General features: G+C 39.5%; 2 protein-coding genes and 1 long non-coding RNA gene across 3 annotated transcripts in view; 1 reads left to right on the top strand and 2 right to left on the bottom strand.

The window, feature by feature from the left end:
* LOC148981390 (uncharacterized) overlaps positions 1 to 25,804 on the bottom strand; it is a 208,363-nt gene that overhangs the window by 80,543 nt on the left and 102,016 nt on the right. The window lies entirely within an intron of this gene.
* LOC120470669 (uncharacterized) lies at positions 194 to 3,088 on the bottom strand. Its single transcript, XR_005620585.2, has 3 exons — positions 2,990 to 3,088; positions 1,042 to 1,100; positions 194 to 821 (listed from the first exon to the last, which is right to left on the bottom strand). It is a non-coding gene; the product is annotated as an uncharacterized LOC120470669 (long non-coding RNA).
* On the top strand, positions 2,607 to 25,276 carry cwc25 (CWC25 spliceosome associated protein). The gene is made up of 9 exons (XM_039660241.2): positions 2,607 to 2,766; positions 3,019 to 3,191; positions 3,586 to 3,822; positions 5,810 to 5,879; positions 7,528 to 7,667; positions 8,789 to 8,858; positions 23,314 to 23,519; positions 23,728 to 23,892; positions 24,607 to 25,276. The coding sequence occupies exons 1-9, from the start codon at positions 2,749 to 2,751 to the stop codon at positions 24,719 to 24,721; spliced, it is 1,194 nt and encodes a 397-aa protein (XP_039516175.1). The 5' UTR covers positions 2,607 to 2,748; the 3' UTR covers positions 24,722 to 25,276.

Below are 25,804 nucleotides of genomic sequence, written 5' to 3'. Positions count from 1 at the left end.
TGGTGCTCGGGAGGCTAACAGCAAATTCTAAACTAAATCAGCCATTTCAACTGATGATGAAAAGGCCGTGATATTAATGGTGTTCCACAAGATATGTTTTCAATCCTTTGAATGGGAAAAACTTTTTTCTTTTTTTTTTTCTTTTTTTTTTTAAATTTACATAAATGCATTTGTATAATATTGGCGGTATAAGCTTGAGATTTTTGGAGATTATTAAATGTTTAACTTTTATAGACTCCAATAACAAATATTTTTCAAGTTTCCTTACATCATTAAATATAGGCCATTTTTGTACAAAAAGCACATCATAAATTTCAATTGGATTACTAATCACCCACATGGCCTATATTGCTTTCCAATGATTATATTATTACATTTTATTAGTACATTTTATTAACACAATTCAAGCACATAAATTAAATGTGTTTAATAATGTTATACTCCCTGTAATAGAGACAGCTGTAACAGACGCACTTTGTTTGACACAGTTTAGGAATCCATGGCAGAATTTGTAGCAGATTAAAAAAAAAAAAAATACTGAGTCACAGACTTTTAAACAAATTGTGTTACAACACTCACTCATTTTAGCAAGTGGTCCACGTTTTATAGTACAAAAACTTGCAGCCTTCCTTGCGTTTAGCCTGTTTAACTGTGAAGACTTCAGCTGGGGGTTCAGCATCATTCTCCTCCTGTCTTTTCATGGGACCTGCATCTCCGTCGACGAGAGTTCCTCTGAAGCGCATGTTATTGTCCTGTTCGGTATTCTTTACGTTTGAGAGGAGTATAAGGAGTCGTGGGATGTAGCCTTCAGATAGTCCTGTCTAATAGGAAACACAGGTTAATATCTGCCCCGCCTTGAAAAACATGGCATAAACGTTTAGCAAAAACTCTGAAAGTATGGGCTAAAATATATATTTGGATGCCTAAAACAAAATATCCGTTTAGATTTAGATTACATTGAATTCACACTGACAGTTTCAGCACCTTGGAGAGGGCGCTAAGTTTACAGGAGACTCACTGAGTTTCAACACTAAAGCCTACCTGTGTGTCTGCTGAAGTTTCCGTGGCTCTGTTGGAAAACACTGGTTTGACAGATGCACCTCCGCATGGCAGCAGGAGGGAGAAGAAGAGGAGAACAAGAGCAATGGGAAGCATTCTTCAGTAATGGTGAAGCACAAGCTATTATGTCTCTGTTGCAGTGAGGTTATTTGTTTTGCAGTATGCCCTTTTAAATACACTGGGCACATATTGTGTGCGTTTGTTCTGACGTCATTTGAACTCATTTTCGAGTAATGGGAGTAATAAAGACTTTCCCAAATCCATCTGGCACAAGCCCTGAAGAGTGAACTATGTGTTTTGTAGACTATACTTTATCTTTAAAAAAGAAGGGAGAAAAAAGGTTCATGAAAATGCATCAGTTTTTATCATGTATTTATTTATATTAGTCTACTTTTATAAATAAATGGATGGATGGATGGATGGATGGATGGATGGATGTCCATGTGACTAAATAAATAAGCATGCCATAAACTAGTCTGATCTAGTCGGTCTAAACAGGTCACCTCATCACTCTCTCACACAAACAACCATGTCATATTTCCATATCTAAATTCACTTGTATTGTCTTCATTCCTGGGCAGACTGTGTTCAGTCATGTGAAATAAATGAGCAGTTATAATCTAATGTGCCTGTAGGTAATGGAAAAAGTAACTGGGGAAGTTCATAAACTGTGGCGTAGGCTACACGTTTACAAAATGACCAGTGGACGGGTGAAGTGACTTGATGTAACTAAGCTCATAAAGCACTTAACATTTTGCTGATGTGGCAGTGACTCCCAATACAGTTGAAATGTCTCTGTCTGTCTGTCTCTCTATCTGTCTGTCTATCTATCTATCTATCTATCTATCTATCTATCTATCTATCTATCTATCTATCTATCTATCTATCTATCTATCTATCTATCTATCTATCTATCATCTATTGTCTCTGAGAATGCTATCTATCTATCTATCTATCTATCTATCTATCTATCTATCTATCTATCTATCTATCTATCTATCTATCTATCTATCTATATCTATCTATCGTCTCTGAGAATGCTATCTATCTATCTATTGTCTCTGAGAATGCTATCTATCTATCTATCTATCTATCTATCTATCTATCTATCTATCTATCTATCTATCTATCTATCGTCTCTGAGAATGCTATCGTCTCTGAGAATGCTATATCTATCTATCTATCTATCTATCTATCTATCTATCTATCTATCTATCTATCTATCTATCTATCTATCTATCTATCTATCTATCTATCTATCTATCTATGATTCTGTCTATCTGTTTATCTATCTATAAGAATATATCTGTAGGTCTGTCTGTCTGTCTATATACAGTATATTGGTCTGCATGATTCTGTCTGTCTGTCTGTCTGTCTGTCTGTCTGTCTGTCTGTCTGTCTGTCTGTCTGTCTGTCTATCATTTATCTGTCTGAGCTGTATGAGCTGGATCAAAAGTCCTTTTATAAATATTTTATTTTGAATAGCAGAAATAAACTGCAGTGCAGCGCACACTAATGTCAAGAGGACTTTTATTTTGCGAACGTATGGTTGAACCGGAAGTACGTTCGAGCTTCGTTCCACAACAAAAAAATGGAAGTGTAACGTTAGATGTTTGCTATCGACATTAGGATTGTGGGTTTAAAATAACCAATTGTAACATAGTATAATATAGCTACAGCCTCAACAACATGGGAGGTGGTGACCTTGTAAGTACAATTTGGTTTGTCAATAGCGCAGTCGTGTTAACGTTAAATTAAGCCAGTTGCTAATGATAATCTGCGTGGTTTAGTTTAACGTTAATTCGGGGTTAAGTTTAATTTTGCTTGTTTATTATGGATACCACAAATTTAATTATTTCAACGATGAGGTTTCGGTCCATTTAAATAAAATTCACTCCATATCTTTTATCTTTACCTAAATCTGACTTACTTTTATTTATCTCCGGCGAATCTCACCAGAACTTGAAAAAGAGTTGGCATCCGCAAACTCTGAAGAACATCGAGCGAGTGTGGAAAGCAGAGCAGAAACATGAGGCTGAGAGGAAGAAGATCGAGGAACTGCAAAAGGAGCTTAAAGATGAGCGAGCCCGAGAAGAGATGACCAGATATGCGCAAGAGACAGGCGCTGTAAAGTGTGTAACATTCAGTCAACCCCAGCACCATGCTATTTCATTACAGAAAATATATTATAACACATAATCGCTCACTATGGGCTTTATGTACAGCTGCACTATTTCCTGAACTTAAGCCAGCTCCTTGTTTCCTGTCTACCATTATTGGACAAACTTGATTAATTCAGGTGTGTCTGATTATTGTTGCCGTGACTTTTGCCTTTGTCCAATAATGGCAGACAGGAAACAAGGAGCTAGCTTAAGTTCAGGAAGTAGTGCAGCTGTGCATAAAGCCAATTGAGATGTTACATCTCAAGGGGCTATCCTTTAAAAAAAATTCAATAATTAGACAAAATAACAACAAACTCTGGTTTTTGTAGCCTGTAATGTAATATTAAATTCCTCTCTATTGCAGGAAGAAAGATGACCGTCTGGACTGGATGTACCAGGGTCCAGCGGGACAGATCTCTCGGGATGAATACCTTATGGGTCGCCCCATTGATAAGCAGATCACCCAGCAGTTCGAGGAGCCTGAGAGCGGGCCATCAGCTGAGACGGGCCTTCTGCCTGGCTCCATATTTAACCCCACAAGTTCTGCCTCTACAAATGATATGGCTGCTAAGATCAGAGAAGACCCTCTTTTTGAGATCCGGTAAGCTGGAATGGTGTAAATGGTGTATTGTTATTTTTACCTAGAAAAAAATTACAGAGTCTAGTCCGGCAGAAGAGTGACCTCTTACCCGATGTCTGATATAAGCTTAAGCCCTACTCGGGTGGGATTAGTTTAACATGGAGAAGTGGGGTAAAGTATTAATTATTGCTTCTCCGTGATATTCGGACGGGACTAGAGTGCATCTCCATTATCAATACGGGCAATGTCAGTAAAGATTACGGCAACTTTTACCTTCTGTAAAAAGGTCCTGAAAAATTACCTCAGGTAATACTAATCCTGTGCGAATAGACCCGCTGTAAATATGTACGTAAATATTCTGTCATTTCTTATTTAAAAGTAGTTTTCTGTGTTTTGTCAAGTGTGGAGATGGTGGCAAAACTCAACTGTGTTCCATACAGATCAAAAAAGAAGGTTGAAAGCACTTATGATGCTTTTCCACTGCATGGTACGGCTCGGGTACAGTTCGGCGATTTAATTTTTTACGTTTTCGTCTTTTTGCAAGCAAGTACTTTAAAAACAGGTGCTACAGCGGTTGTAGCCGCACCGTACCATGGAGTGGAAAAGCGCCAAAGCGCGCCGTACCGAACCGAGCCATACTGTATCATGCAGTGGAAAAGCTCCTAAGCATGCCGTACCGAACCGAGCCATACTGTACCATGCAGTGGAAATGTGCCATAAGTGAGCCATACCGAACTGAGCCGTACTGTACCATGCTGAGGAAAAGCACCAAAGTCTGCCGTACCGAGCCTTACCATACATTGCAGTGGAAAAGCGACATTAAGAGGCACACAACTTCTTTTAGTGTTAATGTAAGTGCCTATTACCAACATAATTTAATCTGAATTGAATTAATACACCGTATGACCAGATTTAACTGTTTATATATATATATATATATATATATATAGGATATATCTATTTGTGCACATGATAAAATGAAGCAGCGTAATACGCACGTGAGGAAAGGAAGGCGGTGTGTAAATCGAGTTACACTTCCCACTTCTGCTAGTTTTACTGAGATTTCTTATCCCGCGCGAATTGGCCATTATTATTACAGACATATCTCGTCCTAACAGGGCTTTTGGTGAGAGTAGACGCTTCTCGTTATTAAAAAAAACATACGGCTGTTAATGAAACTCAAAGAAAAAAGTGACGGGTTAAAGGTCCCGTTCTTCATGAATTTTTGAAGCTTTGATTTTGTTTACAGTGTGCAATATAACATGTGTTCATGTTTCACTTGTAAAAAAACAGTATTTTTCACACAATTTACTTATCTGTATACCGCTGTTTTCACTGTCCAAAAAACGGGCCGATGACTTCCTAGCTCTATGAAGTCCCTCCTTCAGAAATACGTAATGAGTTCTGATTGTGCCAGGGGTTCCTGTGTTGTGTTTATACAGCAGCTTATTGCATGTTGCCCGGAAAGGTCACGCCTCTTACCATAAATTTGAGATGCTTGGATAAATTGGATTTTTATGTGACTGCAAAAAAAAAAAAGTAAATTATTACTGCCTCACATCAATATATAGGTTTGTTGAAGAATTATCGACAAACGATACTCTTCCTCTTCTCCATCGGAGCTCAACCAGACCACGCCCCCTTTTTTGTGTATTCCTGTGGGTGGAGATCATTAGCCAAAAATCTGTTCTAATTATGTCATTAAAAAAGGAAGTAGAGGGATGTAGTCCAAACCGGACGTTCGCTGTAGGCTTTGAGAGGGGACTTCTGTAAAATAAAATATCTCGCTAGGCATTTAACTTTAAGCTAATTTTACAGGTATTGTTTATGCTCTAACAGTAACACACAAACTACACAATAACAACTAAAGTTTGAAAAATGGAATCGCAAAGAAAGGGACCTTTAATTATGTGTAGCCTGAGCTTATAATATCTGGGTCTGTAAATATTCCTTCAAGTGCTGGTCAAATAAAATTTTCGAAGTAAATAAAATCTATGTTTGTTTTCAGCAAACGGGAGGAAGAGAAGAAGAGAGGAGTTCTTACAAATCCTGTTAAAATGAAAGAAATACAAAAGATGGTGAGTAGTATATTTTGCATGATATTTAGCGGTCAGAATTGAAGAGTTATCTCCCTTTTAATTAGTTGTTTTTAGAATTTTCACACTACAGGCCCGTACACACCAGGACTAATATCAGCGCTCGTTATTCGTCAGCGTTTTTCAACGCGTTTTTTGTGTTCACACCCAAGCGTTTTTCGCTGACGATGAGCCGAGTGAACATGCAAATTCATTACCTGACGTTAGATGGCGCTTAATGTAAAACAGAAATAATAATAGAATACTATACTAGGGTGATCATATTCATGTCTCAATGTTTTATTATGACAGATAAAAAAAACGAATGAAATAATGATAGAAATAATGTCTTCTGTATTAGAAAAATAAATATATAAATAATAAATAACTAAAAGAAATGCCTCCAAATGTAACAAAAAATAGCTCTCACAAACTTACAAAAACGAACTAACAAAATCTATTTATATCTTTAGTTTTCATCCTCTTTATCTTGTTTTTCTTCCTCATCCACCTTGTTTGCCCATCTATATTTTGCTGTAGAACTGATCTTTTCCAGCAGTTTTTTTTTTGAAAACCAGAACATTTTCATCACTTAAAAACAGCCAGGACAGGACGTGGAAAGAGGACATGTGTAACGCAAAGTTGAGATGTTGCCCAGAGATAAAAACATAGCACTAGTTGTCGGATGAACAGATCCACGAGAGACGAGAGTTGTCGTATTTCCCCGCGTTTAATAAAACCACTCAAACGTTACACTCGTCCTCATACATGGGGATCGAGTGAGAAAAAAAAAACACAAACAAACATCTGGTCACAATAGAAAAATAAAAAGAAAGAATACAAAGAGTCGGCAGAGGTTATCTATCTCCTCTCCTCACTTGTCAAAATCTAACTGACACTACGCACACTATGCGCAGTTCTCATCTCAACTCAGATTTCTATAAAGCACAAAGTGACCGTTTTACACATGTCCTACACATGTCCCGGGAAAACAGGACTGTTGGTCACCCTATACTATACTATTATTACAGAAATACAAATATAAATATTATCATATAGCTCTTTGTGCTCTGAGACCAGCAGTTCAACATTCATCTTGCCCATAGGTATCTTATCTCTTCTTCACCATATGTGTGCTCGGCAAGACCGTTTTGTGTTTGAGCGCCCCCAAGTTGTGTTTTACTGTAACTTCAGAAGTACCAGACACATGAGCAAACCCGCCAATCTCGTTGGTCGGATAGGTTTTGACGCGGTCAAAACCAAAAAAATGAACCCGAGGCATTTTTTTAAAAATGACGCTGTTATGTGTGGCGTTTTTCGCGTCGGTGTGAACAGGCCTTAACTTGTCACACATTTTGCACTGGAAGTTTAATTGACAAGAATAGGAATTTACCCAATTACAATCCAAGAAATTCATCAGTTAATAGATTTCTGGAAAATTAAGTGTTATTTTCACTTGTCCACAAGATAAAAGTTCATTTATGAAATATATTGTTTTTTTTTTAATAAAAAAAAAAAAATTGTCTCAGTGAACTTTTGTGATCTTTGTTGTCTTGAGTTCAAATTCAGTATATGAATTAAATGCCTTTTTTTTTTTTTTAATTTTGTGTCAACCATGACAAGGCTGGTCTGTTGTTTTCTACCCCAATAGTTGCGTCACAATCTTGAGAAGGAGAAAAAGAAGAAACGGAAGAAGGACAAAAAGGAGAAAAGAGAGGAGAAAGAGAGGAGGAAGGAGAAAAAGCACAGAAAGAGGAGTTCAAGCTCTGATGAGGAGGACCGGAAGCATAGGTACAAATTACATTTTTAATCAGCTTGTAAATTGTTTTATTTACTGGCATGAATCTCTCCTTTTTTGGTAGCCTGGTTAAAACCAGACCATCTCAGTTTGTAACTGAGTTATGGTCTGGCAAAGCTTCATAGACAAATCATTTCCAGAGGGGCGTCACCAACGGACGTAGCTCAAATGCCTCAAAGGCGCAATTGGATAGACCTAAAACCAATCGAGAGCGCTGAAGGAGATGAGGTATGCAGAGCGACGTTCGTCTGTTTGAATAAACGAGCAGACAATCTGATTAGCTACTTGCTCTACGTTTATTTAAAATTAACAGCAAGACAACTAAGTGAATGTGCTTTCCATTATCACACACAGTAAACAAAACCTTAACAAAAAAAAATAAAACTTTGCAATGAACTTTGCAATTTAGACACACCTGTATGGTGAGACCTTACTGTCTATGGGTGAGACTTACATGCTCGGGCAAATTCGGCTTGAAGTTGTTCATTCTCGGACGCGGCGCCGCTACATAAAAAGCCATGCACACAGCTAAGGGAAATGGGGTCGGTCTTGCGCACCGAACTCATTTTTGCCGCGCACCTTCGCGCTCGTGTGGACGCGTCGAGTGTAAACAAGGCTTTATTCCGTGTCAGTGTGTGCTCTGATCCGTATAAAGGTGCACAGACCTCCTCCGTATCATCTTTAGCGGTAGCAGTCTTTGAAACACCACTAACTCGGCCTCCGCTTCCCTCGTAAGCTGATATTAGTATTTAAACATTCTCTCACAATCATAAAAAAAGTTTGTGAAATAAATATTTTAATAACATGGTTTTTGCGGTTATAAAGTTCTAATGACAGTGTTCAACTATAACCGTCACACCCCTTTGTAAATGTTCAAAATCTGCGTCGCTGTGCTGTCATCATCGTGTAAAGCCCGCCCCAACGTTTCTGATTGGTGCCGCGATTTCGGCGGATTGGAAATGGCCTTGAATGAGCTCTTTACCAGACTAACTTTCAGTGCAAATCTAAATTTGCCGGAAGTTGTCTGGGTTTTCCCAGGCTACTTTTTTGGGAGACAGTGAACTTAATTTAAATAAGCTTTTTCAACAATATGTGCGTCTGTTTGGCCAACCAGGTCCAAAGAAGAACGATCAGATCATGTGACAACCTCTAATGGACATCATAAATCAGGCTATGGGCTTCAAGTAAGTGATTTCTACTTGGCTTTCTCACTGACATGTTTCTTTTGGATTGTTATTGTTAACTTTTATTTAATTTTAATATTTAACCCATTTAATCCCAAATTTTTCCCGGACCCAAAAATATCCAAATCATGTGTCATTAATATCCTTTTGAAACAATCAATCATCATTTTTTGAAATTTTCATGGAAAAGTGTGTGGAAAAAATGAGTTTTATGATCGGTCACAATTGTGACCGGTGGGATACTGTGTTGTATCAACCATTGTACAGGTCTATTTGACATTGCAGTGTTTGTGTGTGTGTGTGTGTGTGCGTGTCTGTGTTCATATGTGTCTGTGCGTGCGTGTTGGGTGTGTGTGTGCTGTGCGTGTGGGGTGTGTAGTGTGTGATTTGATGTGTGTGATGTGAGTGTGGGGTGTTTTGTGTGTGTGTGTGTGTGTGTGTGGTATGTTGCGGTGTGTGGTGTGCGTGTGGGGTGTGTGATGTGAGTGTGGGGTGCGTGGTGTGCGTTCGTGTGGGGTGTGTAGTTTGTGATTTGAGTGTGTGTGATGTGAGTGTGGGGTGTTTTGGGGTGTGTTGCGGTGTGTGGTGTGTGTGGGGTGTGCTTGTGGGGTGTGTGATGTGAGTGTGGTGTGCGTGTTTGTGGGGTGTGAAGTGTGTGATTTGAGTGTGTGTGATATGAGTGTGGGGTGTTGTGTGGGGTGTGTTGCGGTGTGCAGGGTGTGTGGTGTGCGTGTGTGGGGTGTGTGATGTGAGTGTGGGGTGTGTGGTGTGTGATTTGAGTGTGTGTGATATGAGTGCGGGGTGTTTTGTGTGGTGCATGTGGGGTGTGTTGCGGTGTGGGTGTGCTTGTGGGGTGTGGGGTGTGTAGTGTGTGATTTGAGTGTGTGTGATATGAGTGTGGGGTGTTTTGTGTGGTGTGGTTGTGCGTGCGTGTGGGATGTGTGTGTGTGCTGTGCATGTGGGGTGTGTAGTGTGTGATTTGATGTGTGTGAGGGGTGTTTTGTGTGTGTGTGTGCGTGTGGGGTATGTTGCGGGGTGTGTGGTGTGCGTGTGGGGTGTGTGATGTGAGTGTGGGGTGCGTGGTGTGCGTTCGTGTGGGGTGTGTGATTTGAGTGTGTGTGATGTGAGTGTGGGGTGTTTTGGGGTGTGTTGCGGTGTGTGTGTGGGGTGTGTGATGTGAGTGTGGTGTGCGTGTTTGTGGGGTGTGATTTGAGTGTGTGTGATATGAGTGTGGGGTGTTTTGTGTGGTGCATGTTGGGTGTGTTGCGGTGTGGGTGTGCTTGTGGGGTGTGTGATGTGAGTGTGGGGTGTGTAGTGTGTGATTTGAGTGTGTGTGATATGAGTGTGGGGTGTTTTGTGTGGTGCATGTGGGGTGTGTTGCGGTGTGGGTGTGCTTGTGGGGTGTGTGATGTGAGTGTGGGGTGTGAAGTTTGTGATTTGAGTGTGTGTGATATGAGTGTGGGGTGTTTTGTGTGGTGCATGTGGGGTGTGTTGCGGTGTGGGTGTGCTTGTGGGGTGTGTGATGTGAGTGTGGGGTGTGTAGTGTGTGATTTGAGTGTGTGTGATATGAGTGTGGGGTGTTTTGTGTGGTGTGGTTGTGCGTGCGTGTGGGGTGTGTGTGTGTGCTGTGCGTGTGGGGTGTGTAGTGTGTGATTTGAGTGTGTGTGATCAGGGCTCCAGACTAACTTTTTTTACTAGGAGCGATGTTTTGTTGTAGGGAGAGAGAGGGAAGGACATCATTTAGCAGCCTTACTGCGTAAGGGTACAGGCTGTTAGCCAGTCTGGATTTACTGGCACCAATGGACCTGTACCTTCTTTTCCTGATGGCAGCAGATGGAAAAGATGATGGGCCGGGTGATGCCGGTCCCGCAAGATGCTCTTCACTCTCTTCAAACAACGGCTATCGTAGATGTTACTGATATTCGGGAGAGTGGTCCCAATGATTTTTCCAGCTGTATTTACCACTCGTTGGAGTGCCTGCTGATGGGCCTTAGTGCAGCTGGAATACCACACTAAGAATCCGTATGTCAAAACACTGCTGATGGCACAGTTGTAGAAGTATACCAGAAGCTGTTTAGGGATCCTGGCATTCCTCAGTTGCCTCAGATAGTAGAGGCGTTGCTGAGCCTTCCCCATCACGGAGGTGATGTTGGTTCCCCAGGACAGGTCCTCAGTCACCGTTACTTCCAGGAATTTGAAAAATGGCACCCTCTCCACTACATCATTGCCAATATAGAGAGGAGAGTGATTGGGTCTACATTTGCGGAAATCCACGATAATCTCCTTAGTCTTTTTAATGTTCAAAGACAGGTTATTCTTGACACACCATGACCCTAGATGTTGCACTTCAGTCCGATAATCCGCCTCATTGTTGTTGTTAATGAGTCCCAGCACTGTTGTATCATCTGCAAATTTAACAATGAGGTTGGAGCAGAGAGAAGCAGAGCAGCAGAGCATTAATTAATAAAAGTAGTGAAAATATGTATATGGAGTGAAAATAGCCAATAAACATCCTACTGTTTACAATGGTATTATTATTATTATTTTTTAAGTGTTTAAATAAGAGTTTTCCAACATCTTACATTTTTTTTGTTTTAGGACAATCTTTAAAGGATGAACAAACAATGTGTTGGTAATCACATAAAAAAATTCAAAAAAAATAAAACATTTATATATGATATTATTGAAGTGCTGGGAAAAGATTTGTAGGCTACTTGTAAGCATTTTTACTATTTCTTACACATTATCATATTAATGGTTAGAGTTAACTTACTACATTAGCCTAAATCCATGGTTCTGTTAGGCTGATTTGTGGACTGAAAGCCTTCTATAAGTGATAGTTTCCACGTCAGCGCTGTTTGATCTGATATGGTTCATAACAGAACTCTGCGGCGAATCGTAGTGTTTCTCACTGGATCTCGTGGTGTTGATGTTATTAATTCTGAGGCGAATTCAATGGATTTCTTCACTGGATCTCCTAGTAACAGTGTTGCGTGAGCGAGATCGCTGCGACTGGCAAGTTCAGGGCTTTATTTTACTGTCAATGGTTCGGATCGCTGCTGCTGCTCCACGGTCCTAATCGTATATGAGTGGCATATATTCGTTCCACTTTCATTTTGTTTGCATTCGCTGCTAGGTAACGACTAACGAGTCAATAGTTCGCAGATTACTCAGACGCACATCAGGTTGTGATATTTGTCTCCGTCACCTTCCCACAGCCGTTTACGCGTGCTATTCTTATCACGGATTCATTGACGTGCTCCTTCCACGCTTTACCATGCGTAACGTGTGGCAAATTTACTGGTCGAACATGTGCGACTGGATGTAAAATTCAGTCATACACTCTCAAATTTTGGTCACAAAATGCGACCATTTGGTCGCAGTCTGGAGCCCTGGTGATGTGAGTGTGGGGTGTTTTGTGTGGTGTGTGTTGCGGTGTGCAGGGTGTTTGGTGTGCGTGGGTGTGCATGTGGTGTGTGGGGTGTGTGATGTGAGTGTGGGGTGGGTAGTGTGTGATTTGAGTGTGTGTGATATGAGTGTTTTCTGTGGTGTGTTGCGTTGTGCGGGGTGTGTGCGTGCGTGTGGGTGGGGTGTGGGGGGTGTGTGATGTATGTGGTGTGTGTGCGTGAGGGGTGTATAGTGTGTGATTTGAGTGTGTGTGATGTGAGTGTGGGATGTTTTGTGTGGTGTGTGGGGTGTGTTGTGGTGTGCAGAGTGTGTGGTGTGCATGCGTGTGGGGTGTGTGATGTGAGTGTGTGTGTGTTTCTGTAAGTAAAATTAGGTAGAAAGTTAGGTATTGTGTATTGGCATTTAGATACAATGTGTTATCCCACCGGTCGTCACTATTGTTGCTGTTGACATATTTGTGAGTTCTATGAACACATTAAACAAAGTTGAGTAATTGCATATATCAATACTAGACACCCTAAACATGTGTACCAAAAATCTATGTCCTATCTTTATGTTAACAAACTTTACTAATCTTTTCTTTGGGAGCTTTCTTGCTGCTATCCTCTTCTCTTGGCACAAACAGGAAATAAACAGCTCTGGTCATGTGACTATTTACAGTAAACATGCGACACTGCACATATTTCATTGAGACCCTTTGTTATTTCAATATCTGCTGGAAATGCATTGATAGATTATTCAGTAACATTTTTATAGCCTTAGAAATAAAAAAATTTTTACGGTCACTATTGTGACTGTTAGGATTAAATAGGTTAATTAAATTGGCATTCTGTATTGCCACAATAGGTCATGCTGACCTCAGTAATTGACACTTAGGGTACATATTAGATCTGCGTGACTTAATACTTTGAGTTTTAGTTACTGTAAAAATTCAAATAATAGCTGAGTCCCAAATAGACGCCTGTCTCTTTTACACGCGTGGTGTGACTGCAGGTTTGGGTAAATAAAAGCCGGTCTCACATAGAGGCCAGGTCTGTTTTTTAGTTTTGGTTGGTATTTAATCGTCTAAAACCCATCAGATGTTTATTTTTTTTTTTGGTCAATAAGCGTTAAGCTTGTAATAATATTTTTAATTCCAGTGGTACTGGTGGATTTTTTTGCGTCATTACGTCACATCTGTACACATAAAGGAGGAGTCTCGGCTAAAGGTATATTAACCTATATTAACCATCTCGGCTAAGGTGTATATATAAAGGTATATTTCGTGTGAGGATGTTGGAGGTGGAGATAAGGGCCAGATTAACCATTAGGGCAACTGGGCACTTGCCCAGGGGCCCACAACATCTAAGGGGCCCTGGACACCAGTGGCAATCGGGAGAGTCGGGAGTTTCCCAGGTGGGCCGGTAGTGTTTCGAGGCCGCGAGGAACGGCTTGATAAAACGGAACGTATGTTTGCACTAAGTGCCTGTCTTTTATGAAAAAAAGACGCCGGTGACGTCACAGCTACAGTGGCGTAGGTCGTAGCGCGCAAAGCACGTGAATCAGGTTTTGTTGCACTCGACGCGAGTTCGAATCCGCCTTTTGCCGAAGTCTCTTCTTCCTTTTCCCAACACATATGAGATGTAAAATGTATAACCTAACATAGGTCTCTACCGTTATATTTTGCCAATTTTTGCCAACGAACTAAAATCGAAACCATGATGTGGATTTTTGCCTTTATAAAACAGCACAAGACTTTAAGAATAGGCACAGTGTGCACACCGTGTTGCGCGATCAGGATGGTCATCTGGTGTTTTCTCCTAAATACAAGCTAAAGGGTTTATTTCTTGCAAGAAATAAGGATAAAAGTATTTTAATTTTCCAATATTAGTGTAATGTAGACTAAAATATTGGCTACTTTTGAAATATTAATTTTCATTTATATAGTACATTTATAAGCTTTATGGATTTTACTTCATAGGAATAATTATATAAATCATTATTACATTATTATAATAATTGTTTGGGATCCTAAAACACCATTGATAATGTTATGTAGACTGAGACTCAACTAAAAAGATGTTTGAGCCCTGTTTATTGTCCTGGTACAAATCAATGCGTTTTCTTTGTTAAGCGAGCAGTTCATGGGTTGAAGCTCTTAATTTTGATCTCTCAGAGAGCACGAGATTGTTGCATTTAACCTTAAAATGTAAAAAAAAAATCTTGTGGGGGAGCATGCCCCCCAACCCCCCTAGAGGAACAGTAAATCAGTAAAACTTTAAATGCTAAATTAAGGGTCCACCCAACATACTTTTACAAATTCCTATAGGAAGGAACAACCGTTTATGAACTTTACTCCAGCATAGTTCAACAAAGTTAAGTCAGTAAAACTGTAAATGTCGTATTAAAATGTCCTTGGACAAAATATACATTTGGCCTGCTTAAGAGGGGGCCTAAAAGACATTGTGCCCAGGGCCCTCTGAACTCCAAATCGAGCCTTGGTGGAGATTTATAGCCTTTACTCACAGCACTTGATATAATTTAACTTATTAATTTGATGGCGGATCCACCAGTGACAACAGATTCACCCGTTGTAAAACGCAAAAGATTTCGTAAAAATTCTTATGGTGGTCGTACTTCCAAAAAGAATAATCTGTGATTCTGAAAGCCAGTATCCACACCGGCGTGGCGACTAACCCACAACACGCTCTCCTTAAACATCCACGCTGTGTTCATTCACGCTGTGCCGTGTCGAGGGTGTTGAAGTACAACTCACGTAAAGTTGATAATTCCGCGAATGACTGCAATTGCAGATTTCAAACAGAGATAGCGACAAAGATGTAACCTTGTTCTTACTTGAAACGATGTAACCTTGTTCTTACTTGAAATGTGACATTAAGTCCTTGAATTTGAGGGTATTGGACCTGAAACGTCCTTGAAGTTAACCAAGGTGTGGGATCCCCGTTCCATGTACATCATTATTTATTTATTTATTTTTAATTCATGATCTTAATCTTCATGATCATGATCTTCCCTCATAATCTTTTAACCCCCTGAGAACCAAGGTGTATTTGGGGTCCTTGCGATGTTCTGACATGCCCTGACATCTGTGTTTTTTTTTTTCAGCTGCTTATAAACATATTAATGGCACAGGTGAAATTGCACTATATTTAGCAGAAACAGGGCAACCATAATTTATGAGCAACATGTTTGTACATGTTTGTATTTTTGAGAAAATATTGTTTAAGCATGGTTATTGTAAAAACAAAAAATGAAAGTTTCTGAAATAAGGCCACAAAACACATACTAAATATGCGTCCACAAGACTTTTGACTAATTGATCTTGTTGCCTAGGGTTTTTTCTTCACAATGATCTGAAAATCATCCTCCTAATCGTTCACAAAAAAATGTGAATTGGGTTATATTGTGAAAAACATTTTTTTGTTTGCCAAGGCAATATGCGAATGGGCGTGAACAGGCCAGCCCCATCATGAATAATTAGGTGATTCTGATACGCATAATAATGAGCCTTTCATTCAGGTGAGTCAGACAAGAAAAAATTGAAAGGACAACATACATACATACACATATATATATATAAACACACAGTCGGGCGCAGAATTAATCATACCCCTGGTAAATATGGTAAAAAAAAATTGTAAAAAAAAAAAATGTCTGTAAAAAATAAATCTGCATGGTTTATGCTTTTGATCTTCCATTAAAAAAATCTGCAAAAATCTAACCTTCTAGTGAAGTAAAAGAATTGAAAGTGGGGGAGAAATCACATTATAAAATAAATGTTTTTCTCCAAAACAGGTTGGCCACAATTATTCATAACCCTAGAATTTTTAATGAATAAAATATCTATGAAGTATATTCCTATTAATATTTACCTTTTTTTTAGCACACCAGGGAACATGGAACATGAAATTATCCAGTCATAACTTCTTGATTCATAGGAGTTTAAATATGAGGAAGCACAAAGGCCAAATTCCTTGAATCATCCATCATAATGAATAAAACCAAAGAACATGTTTCTGATGTGTATCAAAAGATTGTTGAGAAAATAGAAAGTGGCTGTAAGAAAATAGCTAAAGAATTGAAAATTCCCATTTTGACCATCAGGGCAATAATTAAGAAGTTATAATTAACTAAAGATTACGATTCTGCATGAAGAGGATGTGTGTCTATATTTTCTTAATGGACGGTGAGGATGAAAGTTTGAGTGGCCAAAGACTCTTCAAGGATCACAGATGGAGAACTGCAGAGACTAGTTGAGTCTTGGGGGTCAGAAATCCTAAAAAAATTATCAAACAACCCCTACATCCCCACATGTTGTTTGAGAGGGTTTCAAGAAAAATCCTCCTCGAAAAACAAACTCCAGCATATTCAGTGGTCAGACACGACTGGATCTTCAAACGGCACAGGGTTCTGTGGTCAGATGAGACTAAAAATGTTTTTTTAGTCTCATCTGACACAGAACCCTGTGCTTTTTTGGCAGCAAACACACTAGATGGGTTTGGTGCACACAAGGATAAAAAGTACCCCATGTGTACAATTTAATATACCATTGGGTCTTCACTGTTGGGGGCCTGTTTTTCTGCTGGAGGTCCTGGACTTCTTATTCAGATACATGACATTGTGGATTCTATCAAATATCAACAGATAAATCAAAACCTGACGCCTTCTGATAGAAACCTTATGAGCCTTATGAAGACTACCTATTAATTGTAATTTCACTTAAATGACAATTAATAGGTAGTCTTCATTGCCATTTAAGTGAAATTACTGAACTTAAAGGTTGTCTAAGCGACCCTGGGTGTTGACGTTCGGAATATTTTCAAACAAATCGGAGGCTAGCTAGACCCTCCCTCATCTCATCCCCCTCCCTTCCGTGCTTCAAATAATTGTGAACGTGCATTTCGCTGAATGCATAGTTCTAGCTAATTATATTCTTGTGTGGGTTTGGCGAACATAAGCGTCAAATTAGAAGAAAAAAAAAAAACAATGTAACGTTACCCACCTGTCCAGCAAAAACAGAGCAACCTGAATGTCGGACTGGAAGCCCTTCTGCCGCCGGAGTTCTCGCCATCGTTCAAAAGCTTTGCTACCGATGTAAATTCGGAACTTCGCACGTTCTTTATCCGACTCCTTCTTTTTAATTTGTTCTTCAGAACGACGTCTCTTTGGTCATGTGTCGGCCATTTTTCAAACTTCCCTCTGATGCTCTTCTCTCTCCTTCACACACACACCCCCTTCATGTGCACGCGCACTAACCCCCCAGACCCACCCTCAAATACTTCTTGCCAGTGATTGGCTGGAACACTGTTTGTTAGGTTTCGTGGTCCGGGTGAGACATGATTGTTTTTGTTGCCGTTTGTGGAGCCTGTGGTGTCTACAGAGACCGCGATTTTTTACAGTGTGTTTAGGGGACAGGCAGCTAGCCGATAGTGAGGAGACGTTTGATGTATGTGACAAAAAATGTTTTGGCCCCACATCGCTTAGAGAACCTTTAAATATACAAGCTTGATAAAAATGATCATTCTAGAAGAAAATTTCAAATGGCACTTGGAGGCTTTTGCATCTGAACTCTTCATATATATATATATATATATATATATATATATATATAAATGTATAAATGAAAGTCAAAACCCATTTTTAGTCATACCTGGAAACAAATCCTGGTCAAATAGGTTATATGGGCCATTTTGTAGAATTGGTTCAAAGTTAGAGTTAAAAACATCTTGAAAAGAAAATAATATGAGCAGAAACTGTCTAACTAAATGAACGTTTGTTCGTACGTTCGTTCACACACCCGAATCATTTTTAAACGCTCGTTTTGGTTTTACAGATAACTAATGTTATCTTACTAATGTAGAAGCGAAAGTGATTTAACGCACGGCGCGCGCTGTGAAATCGTCTATTCCTTCCTATCAGACGTTCATTTGATATTTAAACAGTCTTTGTGGAGTTTACAGACACTATTCAATAACGCGATTAAAACAAAGCGCTTAAGAATAAATGACTTTACTGCATCAGCTGAATCTGTGCTCCTCAAAATGAAACTGGTAACTTTTTTCCAGGATCTCCTCACTGCGCAGCAAGACGAAAGGTTAGGACGAGGTATATGCATACATGTGCATCCCCGCAATTAACCACAAATTAATTGTTATTAATTGCAAGGACCACGTTTTACAAGACAGGCTAAATCAATTAGCTCAATTAAGTTATAGAGCTTGTGAAAACAAATTCTGTGGCCACAAGAATTTAGCTTTCCTGCTCTATAAACAAATACCCTTTTAGGTATGTTTAGTTCTGTAAAGCGTGTAGCTTGATCGACATTTCATTGACTCGTATTATGAGCAGACAGTAAATCAGTCAGAAATGACCATAATTGCATTTAATATATATGGCATTTACAACGTTACATGATACAGGTATTTACAAACATTAAAACACAAACTAAGACGACGCAGGGCGTTTAGACAATGGATACGCGTAAGTGAGTTGGAGGGAGAGAGAGAGTGTGAGTGAGATTGAGTTGGAGAGAAAGGGAGAGTTACATTCACCAAAACAGTCAGTTAACCTTTCTGAACACCAAGGAAACACAAGAAGGTATACTTGCAGAGCATATTTGGTCTGTGTGAGTCGTGGGCTCGTTGCTCGGCCCGTTCGAGCCGCTTGATGACTGGAGGTGCCGTCCGGCGTGGGCGCGTCACGTGGAGCGCGGCCGCAGCGTTTTTGCACGGCCTGTCCCGGCGCGTGCATAGTTGGTTGCTTGCGCATGGCTCCTTTGTTCCGTGGAGAGTCACGTGGCGTTCGTTGGCATTCAGCGCGAGTGTTTGAAAAGCTTAAAGTCTTTGAGGTGACGTTACCCGAGGAAATAGTTCGGCAAAGTCCGCTTCCTTTCCTGGGAGACGAACTCGGTACGCCATTTGAGGAAAAAACGAAACTTTTAGACGAACAAAAGAAAAGATCCATGGTCGGATCAGATCTCCGTGAGGAGATCCCGAGCGTTACATGTTTCTCTGAGAAGGTCAGAAAGTAAGAGGGAAGAGGTGGAGCCGGCGCGCTACATTTATAGAGAATGAGGAGTTGACGTCATTGTACAGAGCCCCTCCCCTCTCCGCCATGTTGGTAGGCATTGATGGGCAGTAACGCGTTACTGTAATCCAATTACTTTTTTCTAGTAACGAGTAAAGTAAGGGATTACAATTGAAAAAACAGTAGATTACTGTTACTTCCCCGTAAACAGCCTGCGTTACTGCGTTAGTTAACCGTGATTTTGTTTAGTCAGACTGTCTCGTGACATGAGTCGTGCATGAATAACAATGATGTATGAGCGCCACGACATCATCAGAGACGACTAGAGCACGGGAGAGAGCAGCCGAGCTGCCAACTCTCACACACGCTCACACGACACACCCCTGATTTCTCGCGCTGAAGTGTCAATCCCGTCGGTCAAATGCCTGAAAGATGAGTTTATCTATAAATCTAACCGTTGAGCCACATTTGTGATTGACTAGTTAGCGCATTAGTTCAAATCTCCCGGAATCTAGAGCGAGCGCGAGACTGTGTTCCAAAGTCCAAACTTCGTATTGCGCGCACGACGAGGAGAGCAAGAGAGACTTGCGTACTATGCAGAGAGCATCCTGATCTAGAAACTGGACCCCCGTTGGAGAATGCCAAAATTCTACCTCAAATCTGAACAAGCATGTCACGAGACAGTCTCACGGTTAACTAAAGCAGCAAGCCGGTACAGGAATGTAAAACTTACTGAAAAAAAACCCTGAACCCCCGTCTGACATGACCGCTGCGGCTTTTTACTCCTCTCTGCACTTTACTGTTAAAAGACGTAAGTATTAATACTTTGTAATATTCAGGAGCGACTTTCATGATTTTATTGTTGTATTTTTACATCTATTCAAATGAAGGATTTTACAACATATATTTATTTTATATGCTGGAATATGTAGAAATGTATATTAACAGAAGAAGGGCCGTCTTTATTTCATTAAAATGGTGGAATGTGCAGAAAATAGGTTTAAATGTTCAACAATTTTCTTCTAGTCTGAGACTGTTGCATTTAATTTCATTTTTGCTTGATGCAATGTGCATAAAGTTAAAATATTGAAAGAAATAAAACAAGTTTAAAAAAAGAGAATGTTTAATTCAATGGGTTGTGTTGAGTAGTGGCACAGTCCTTACAGTTGCTTAATATTATAATTTTATATAAATGACTTCATATAAAAGAAAAGAATTTCAGCTTCATAAAGAGAGATCTTTCGTGTCTCTGTGACAAGTATTTAATGAGTTACAGCTCTTTTTTCGGACGAGTTTCAGAAAGATTTTTGCGGAGACCGAGTGAGCTGAAAGCGCACCCTGTTTGTTTTATTTATTTTACAAAAACAAAAGGTTTTGATATTAATAAGAGTGTACACAAAAAAAGAAGTCCCTCTATAGTTTAGAATCATGTATTGATTTTATTTATAAGACCATTAATGAGGAGTATTTTAAGTCTATGTTGCAGCTATGTGAAAAAAAAAAACGATCAAAACGCGAGGACGCGTTTTTGGTCCTCTGGGGGTTAATAACTACCCCTCCCTCTTGCAACGATCTTCTCTGATGACATTTTTTCTGGCACGAGAGACCCACCAATAGCAAACCACAATGATTAAAGGGATACTCCACCGGGTTTTCATATTAAACTATGTTATTCCCTTAATTAAGACGAGCTGATGCATACCTCTCTCGTCTCAGTGCGTGCACTCTATCGCTCTGTATTGCCGCAAAACTATGTTAGCACTTAGCTTAGCCCAGTGCATTAAATATGGGCCAAAAAGAGAAGCGACAAAACACTTCCTCGTTTTCCCTATTTAAACACAGTTACTCGATTAGTGTAACTCGACCTAGGCTGGTGACACAAAATAAAACGTTGTGTTTTTCTAAGCGTTTAAAATTGATGACTATATTGTATGGCGGAATACCATAAAAAAGTGCTTTAGAGCAGTGGTTCTCAAAGTGGGGTTGTTTTCTTTATCATCTGAAAACATGCTGTTTATTCCTAAGTAACTTATATAAAGCATTTAACATAAAACAATACAAAGTAGACACTTAAAGTTTTCTATAGATAGATAATCTATGTCTTTGCGTCAAGTAGACTATTCGCTGCTGTTGATTTTGCGGGACGTGCACCAGAAAGGAGACAGAGAGACGGCATGAACCCGCATTCGGTTCTTTTCTGTATTTTTAAAAGGCATGACATTTTGTAGTCATTTATAATGTAGCTTATACACAAATAAAAAATGGACACTTTACCGTTTCGGATGATGCACTCTTGTCTTATCTATGACCATAAATAAGAGTATTCCTGTTTCCACTGCTGAGGAAAAATTCCCATGTAATTGCGCCCCGGCGTCTCGCGTGCGCGCACAATAGTCAGTTCTAGCACTGCTACTGTAGATTTGACATTAGAAGTCTGATTATTATCAAAATAAAAGTGCATAGTGACAGGGCCGTACCCACAACTGAGGTTGCAAGGATGCACATCGCGATGATACTGACCTTCTCGTCTGAGGTGCTTCAGCAGACTAACAACGATAGCTCGTCAATGTCAAAATGTTTGAGTCGGAGTGAACTCAAAGTTCCCCGCACGACGTTTCAGTCAACGGTCATAAAGTGCGAGATAAGATGTAGGCCTTTATTAACATAAACTAAACAGCTGTTTTAGATAAAAGTTTTAAAAAACGACTGAAACAATCAGTTTGCAAAGTATTAATCAAGCTCAACTTTAACAAAGGAAAAAGCAGGTCAATAGAAACATACTGTGCCCATGAGATTAACATTATGGATTCATATATTTAACATATACTGTATGTTTTTTTTAGCTAATTACAGTAGCTCAAATTAACAACGCACGCACCTATTAAACATAATGCCATTATCATTGTATTTATAGGCTTATGGGCTTTATTTGTGTGCAGAATAGGCCTAATTATTGAAACATTTCTCTTTTAAGGCCATTCCTGATTGGAATATGTGATTGTGTTTCGTGACATCTTGACAAAAAAAAAAAAAAATGTATTCCACTGACTGACATGCTTCTACTAAATCTATAGTTATCCAATTGTGGGGCCTTAAAACACCTTAAAATGCACATGTGTAGATCAAGAACATCAAAAATTCCTAAGTGAGGGATCCTAAGTGATTCCTAGCAAGATCACTTTCGTTATCTCAGTAGGCTATTTAGAAATTCCTGCATAGTACCCTGGGTGGAGACCATTCATTTTGTGCAAAAATATTTCATTTGCCGCTCACACATTAACTTTGTGCTCAATAACTGTTATAAATATGAGGGGGGTCCTTGGAATTTTTTTTCCCCTGAAAGGGGCCCCTGGCACCAAAATGTTTGAGAACCCCTGCTTTAGAGCACTTCAACTTGGCGCAATAATACCTTCACTCGTGAAAAGTCCTCTTACCGGCTCCCGCTTCCTCGCTCTCCCCCTCCCTCTTATTTCCGTCAATGCAGCCAACGTGACATGCGACAAAGCAGGAGCCGGTAAGAGGACTTTTCACGAGTGAAGGTATTATTGCGCCAAGTTAAAGTGCTCTAAAGCACTTTTTTATGGTATTCCGCCATACAATATAGTCATCAATTTTAAACGCTTAGAAAAACACAACGTTTTATTTTGTGTCACCAGCCTAGGTCGAGTTACACTAATCGAGTAACTGTGTTTAAATAGGGAAAACGAGGAAGTGTTTTGTCACTTCTCTTTTTGGCCCATATTTAATGCACTGGGCTAAGCTAAGTGCTAACATAGTTTTGCGGCAATACAGAGCAATAAGAGCACAAGCACTGAGACGAGAGAGGTATGCATCAGCTCGTCTTAGTTAAGGGAATAACATAGTTTAATATGAAAACCCGGTGGAGTATCCCTTTAACTGATTCAATCAATTCCCGATGGACTAAACAAGTCCCGCTTGTTTTCTTGTTGGAGAAGCCAATTCACTTTTAACTTCCGTTTCGTGCCAACTTTGAAATGTACTCCTTTCTTCCCTGTTTCAGTTACCAGAAAGCAGATCCCATCACTCTTCAGCATCGAACCACACAGATCACCATTTAAGAGACAGGAGTCGATCCCCGTTTCCTCACAAAGCAGACAGGGACAATCCTTCCTCTCGAGAGTCCGAGCGAAGACCTAAAACCAAAGCCCCCAGCCCACCGAGACACCGGGACCGCCATCAAAGACCGCAGTACACCAATTACAGCAAGTACGTCACTTCCTTGAGTTGCTGTATCATTAGTAGATTAAATGATTAAGAATGAATGTTTTGTTCATCTGTGTCAGTCACTCTGAACATGAGTTGAAACCTCTGGAATGATCACATTTGTTTCTTCAGCTGTAGACTTTTTGTCTGACAGTTGTAGACAGTTTTGTTTGCCACATAAAATGCATCTATATTTTTTTCCTACTCTCAGACGCCTCTCATCTGAAGAGTTGGAGAAGAAGAGAAGGGAAATGATGGATTTTGCCCGCGAAAGAGAAATTGAAAGGGAAAATAATGTACAGAGATACAAGCGACAAGAGGACCAGGAGAAAGCCAGAGACAGCGCCAAACTGGACCGTCACGCTGGCTTCATTCAGTTAGTATTTTCATTCCTGAAATCAAATCTGGTTACACTATATTTCAATAGTCACTTTAGACGTTCTACTAATTACAAGTAACTTTTCAACTACATGTTAACTAACTGTCATTAGAGTATTAGTATATTATCGTAGACTGTCAGGTTATGGTTAGGTGTTAGGCTTTGGGTTAGGAGAATAAGTTTACTTGTAGTCGCCAAGTTACTTATAGTCAGTTGAATGTCTGTTGGGGGACCAACAAAATAAAGCGTTTAAGCTGGCATAAAGTGTTAAAGATATTAAGTGTTAAAAATATTAATAAAGTGTTAGAGATATTAAGCGGACAGTCTACTATAATGACAGTTAGTTGACATGTAGTTGAAAAGTTACTTATAGTTAGTAGATTGTCTAAAGTGGACTATCGAAATAAAGTGATTTCGATAAAATCTTAATACTGTTGCACAAATCTTAATACTCACAAATCTTAATACTGTTGCACCCAGTGGTTTTATTTGTAGCAAACAGACTTGACTGAACAAGGTAGCCTGGTTGTAAAGTTCTGAATCATCATGGACAAGTGGATGGTTTATGTTAATTTGCACAGATTAAGTCAGGAATATGTTAATTCTGCTCCAGCATACATGCATATGGACAAAGCACTTTCAGCATTAAGAAATGATTTGGATAATAATGTCTTGCTCACTCATTAATTTGTGTCTATAATCTGTTAACAGTGACATGAAGCTAGAGAGTGCTGCCACGTCGTCTCTGGAGGACCGTGTGAAAAGAAACATTCACTCCATTCAGAGGACCCCTGCTGCTCTGGAGAAGAACTTCATGAGGAGATGAGGAGAACATAACTTTTGTATTTTACTGGTTTCAGATTGTTTTAAATTTGTCGTTTTTATAGAAGCTCATGCTTGTAAATAAAATGCAAAGAGCTTTGTACTTAACCAACATTCTCCAGTCATTAGCATCAGTAGGCACAGGCACAGAGACACACAAGTTAGACAATGAAACTGAAACACCTGGATTTAGACCACAATAATTTATTATTATGGTGTCGGGTCTCCTTTTGTGGCCAATACAGAATCAGTTCATCTAAGGAATGACAGTTCCTAACAGTGGCCAGAGGAATTTTGAGCTTTTCCTGTTGTATGTTGTAATTAACTTGATTCAGCCACATACATTTATATATTTGTTAATGTAATTTAGCTCTTTAATTTCATAATTGGTTTCTTTTCTTTTTTTTTTTCTTTTTTTTTTTTTTTTTTTTTTGGTGGAGGCTTTAAATAAGACCTTTTATGTTTGTTTTTCCCTCTCCCTGCCCAGCATATGGGTTGTACTTTTTGTTTTTATTGTATATATTTTATATTTGTGCAAATAAACTAATGGAAAAAAGCGGCCCTTTGCAGAACATTGGCCAGGTCACTATGTGATGCTGGTGGAGGAAAACATCAAATCTGTCTTGCTGTGTTTTATTGGTGGATTATTTTAAGAAATGGCACAACTTACTGGCATTGATGCACCACTCTATCACAAATAGTGGGCCAAGGGAATGCCATGATATTACAACCCAAACCATCACTGGTCCATCTCTGAGATTCACTAACACTCTTGGTGATCTGAGGCTTCTCCACACTGACAGTTACAAGAGAAGGTAGACTCCTGTTCCCATTGTCCACAGCCCAATATTTCTACTGCTGGCACCATTTGACCAAAGCATTTGCAGCTCGACCATGAATACTCACTCTGTGGAACTTAAGGTATGTCAAGGTGCACATTTAATTGTGCAGCTGTGATTGTATGTTGTTTTTTATTATCCAGTCTGGGTTAATACCCAGGCATCTTTTTCAGACAACTTCCTTTTACATATACAATTACCCCTGTTGGATGTGGTTTGTCCTATGTGGTGTGTGTGTGTGTGTGTGT

This window comes from Pimephales promelas, chromosome 5, assembly GCF_988280905.1.
Source record: "Pimephales promelas chromosome 5, fPimPro1.hap1.1, whole genome shotgun sequence".
NCBI classification, from domain to species: domain Eukaryota; kingdom Metazoa; phylum Chordata; class Actinopteri; order Cypriniformes; family Leuciscidae; genus Pimephales; species Pimephales promelas.
This window is presented reverse-complemented; position numbering and strand designations above follow the sequence as displayed.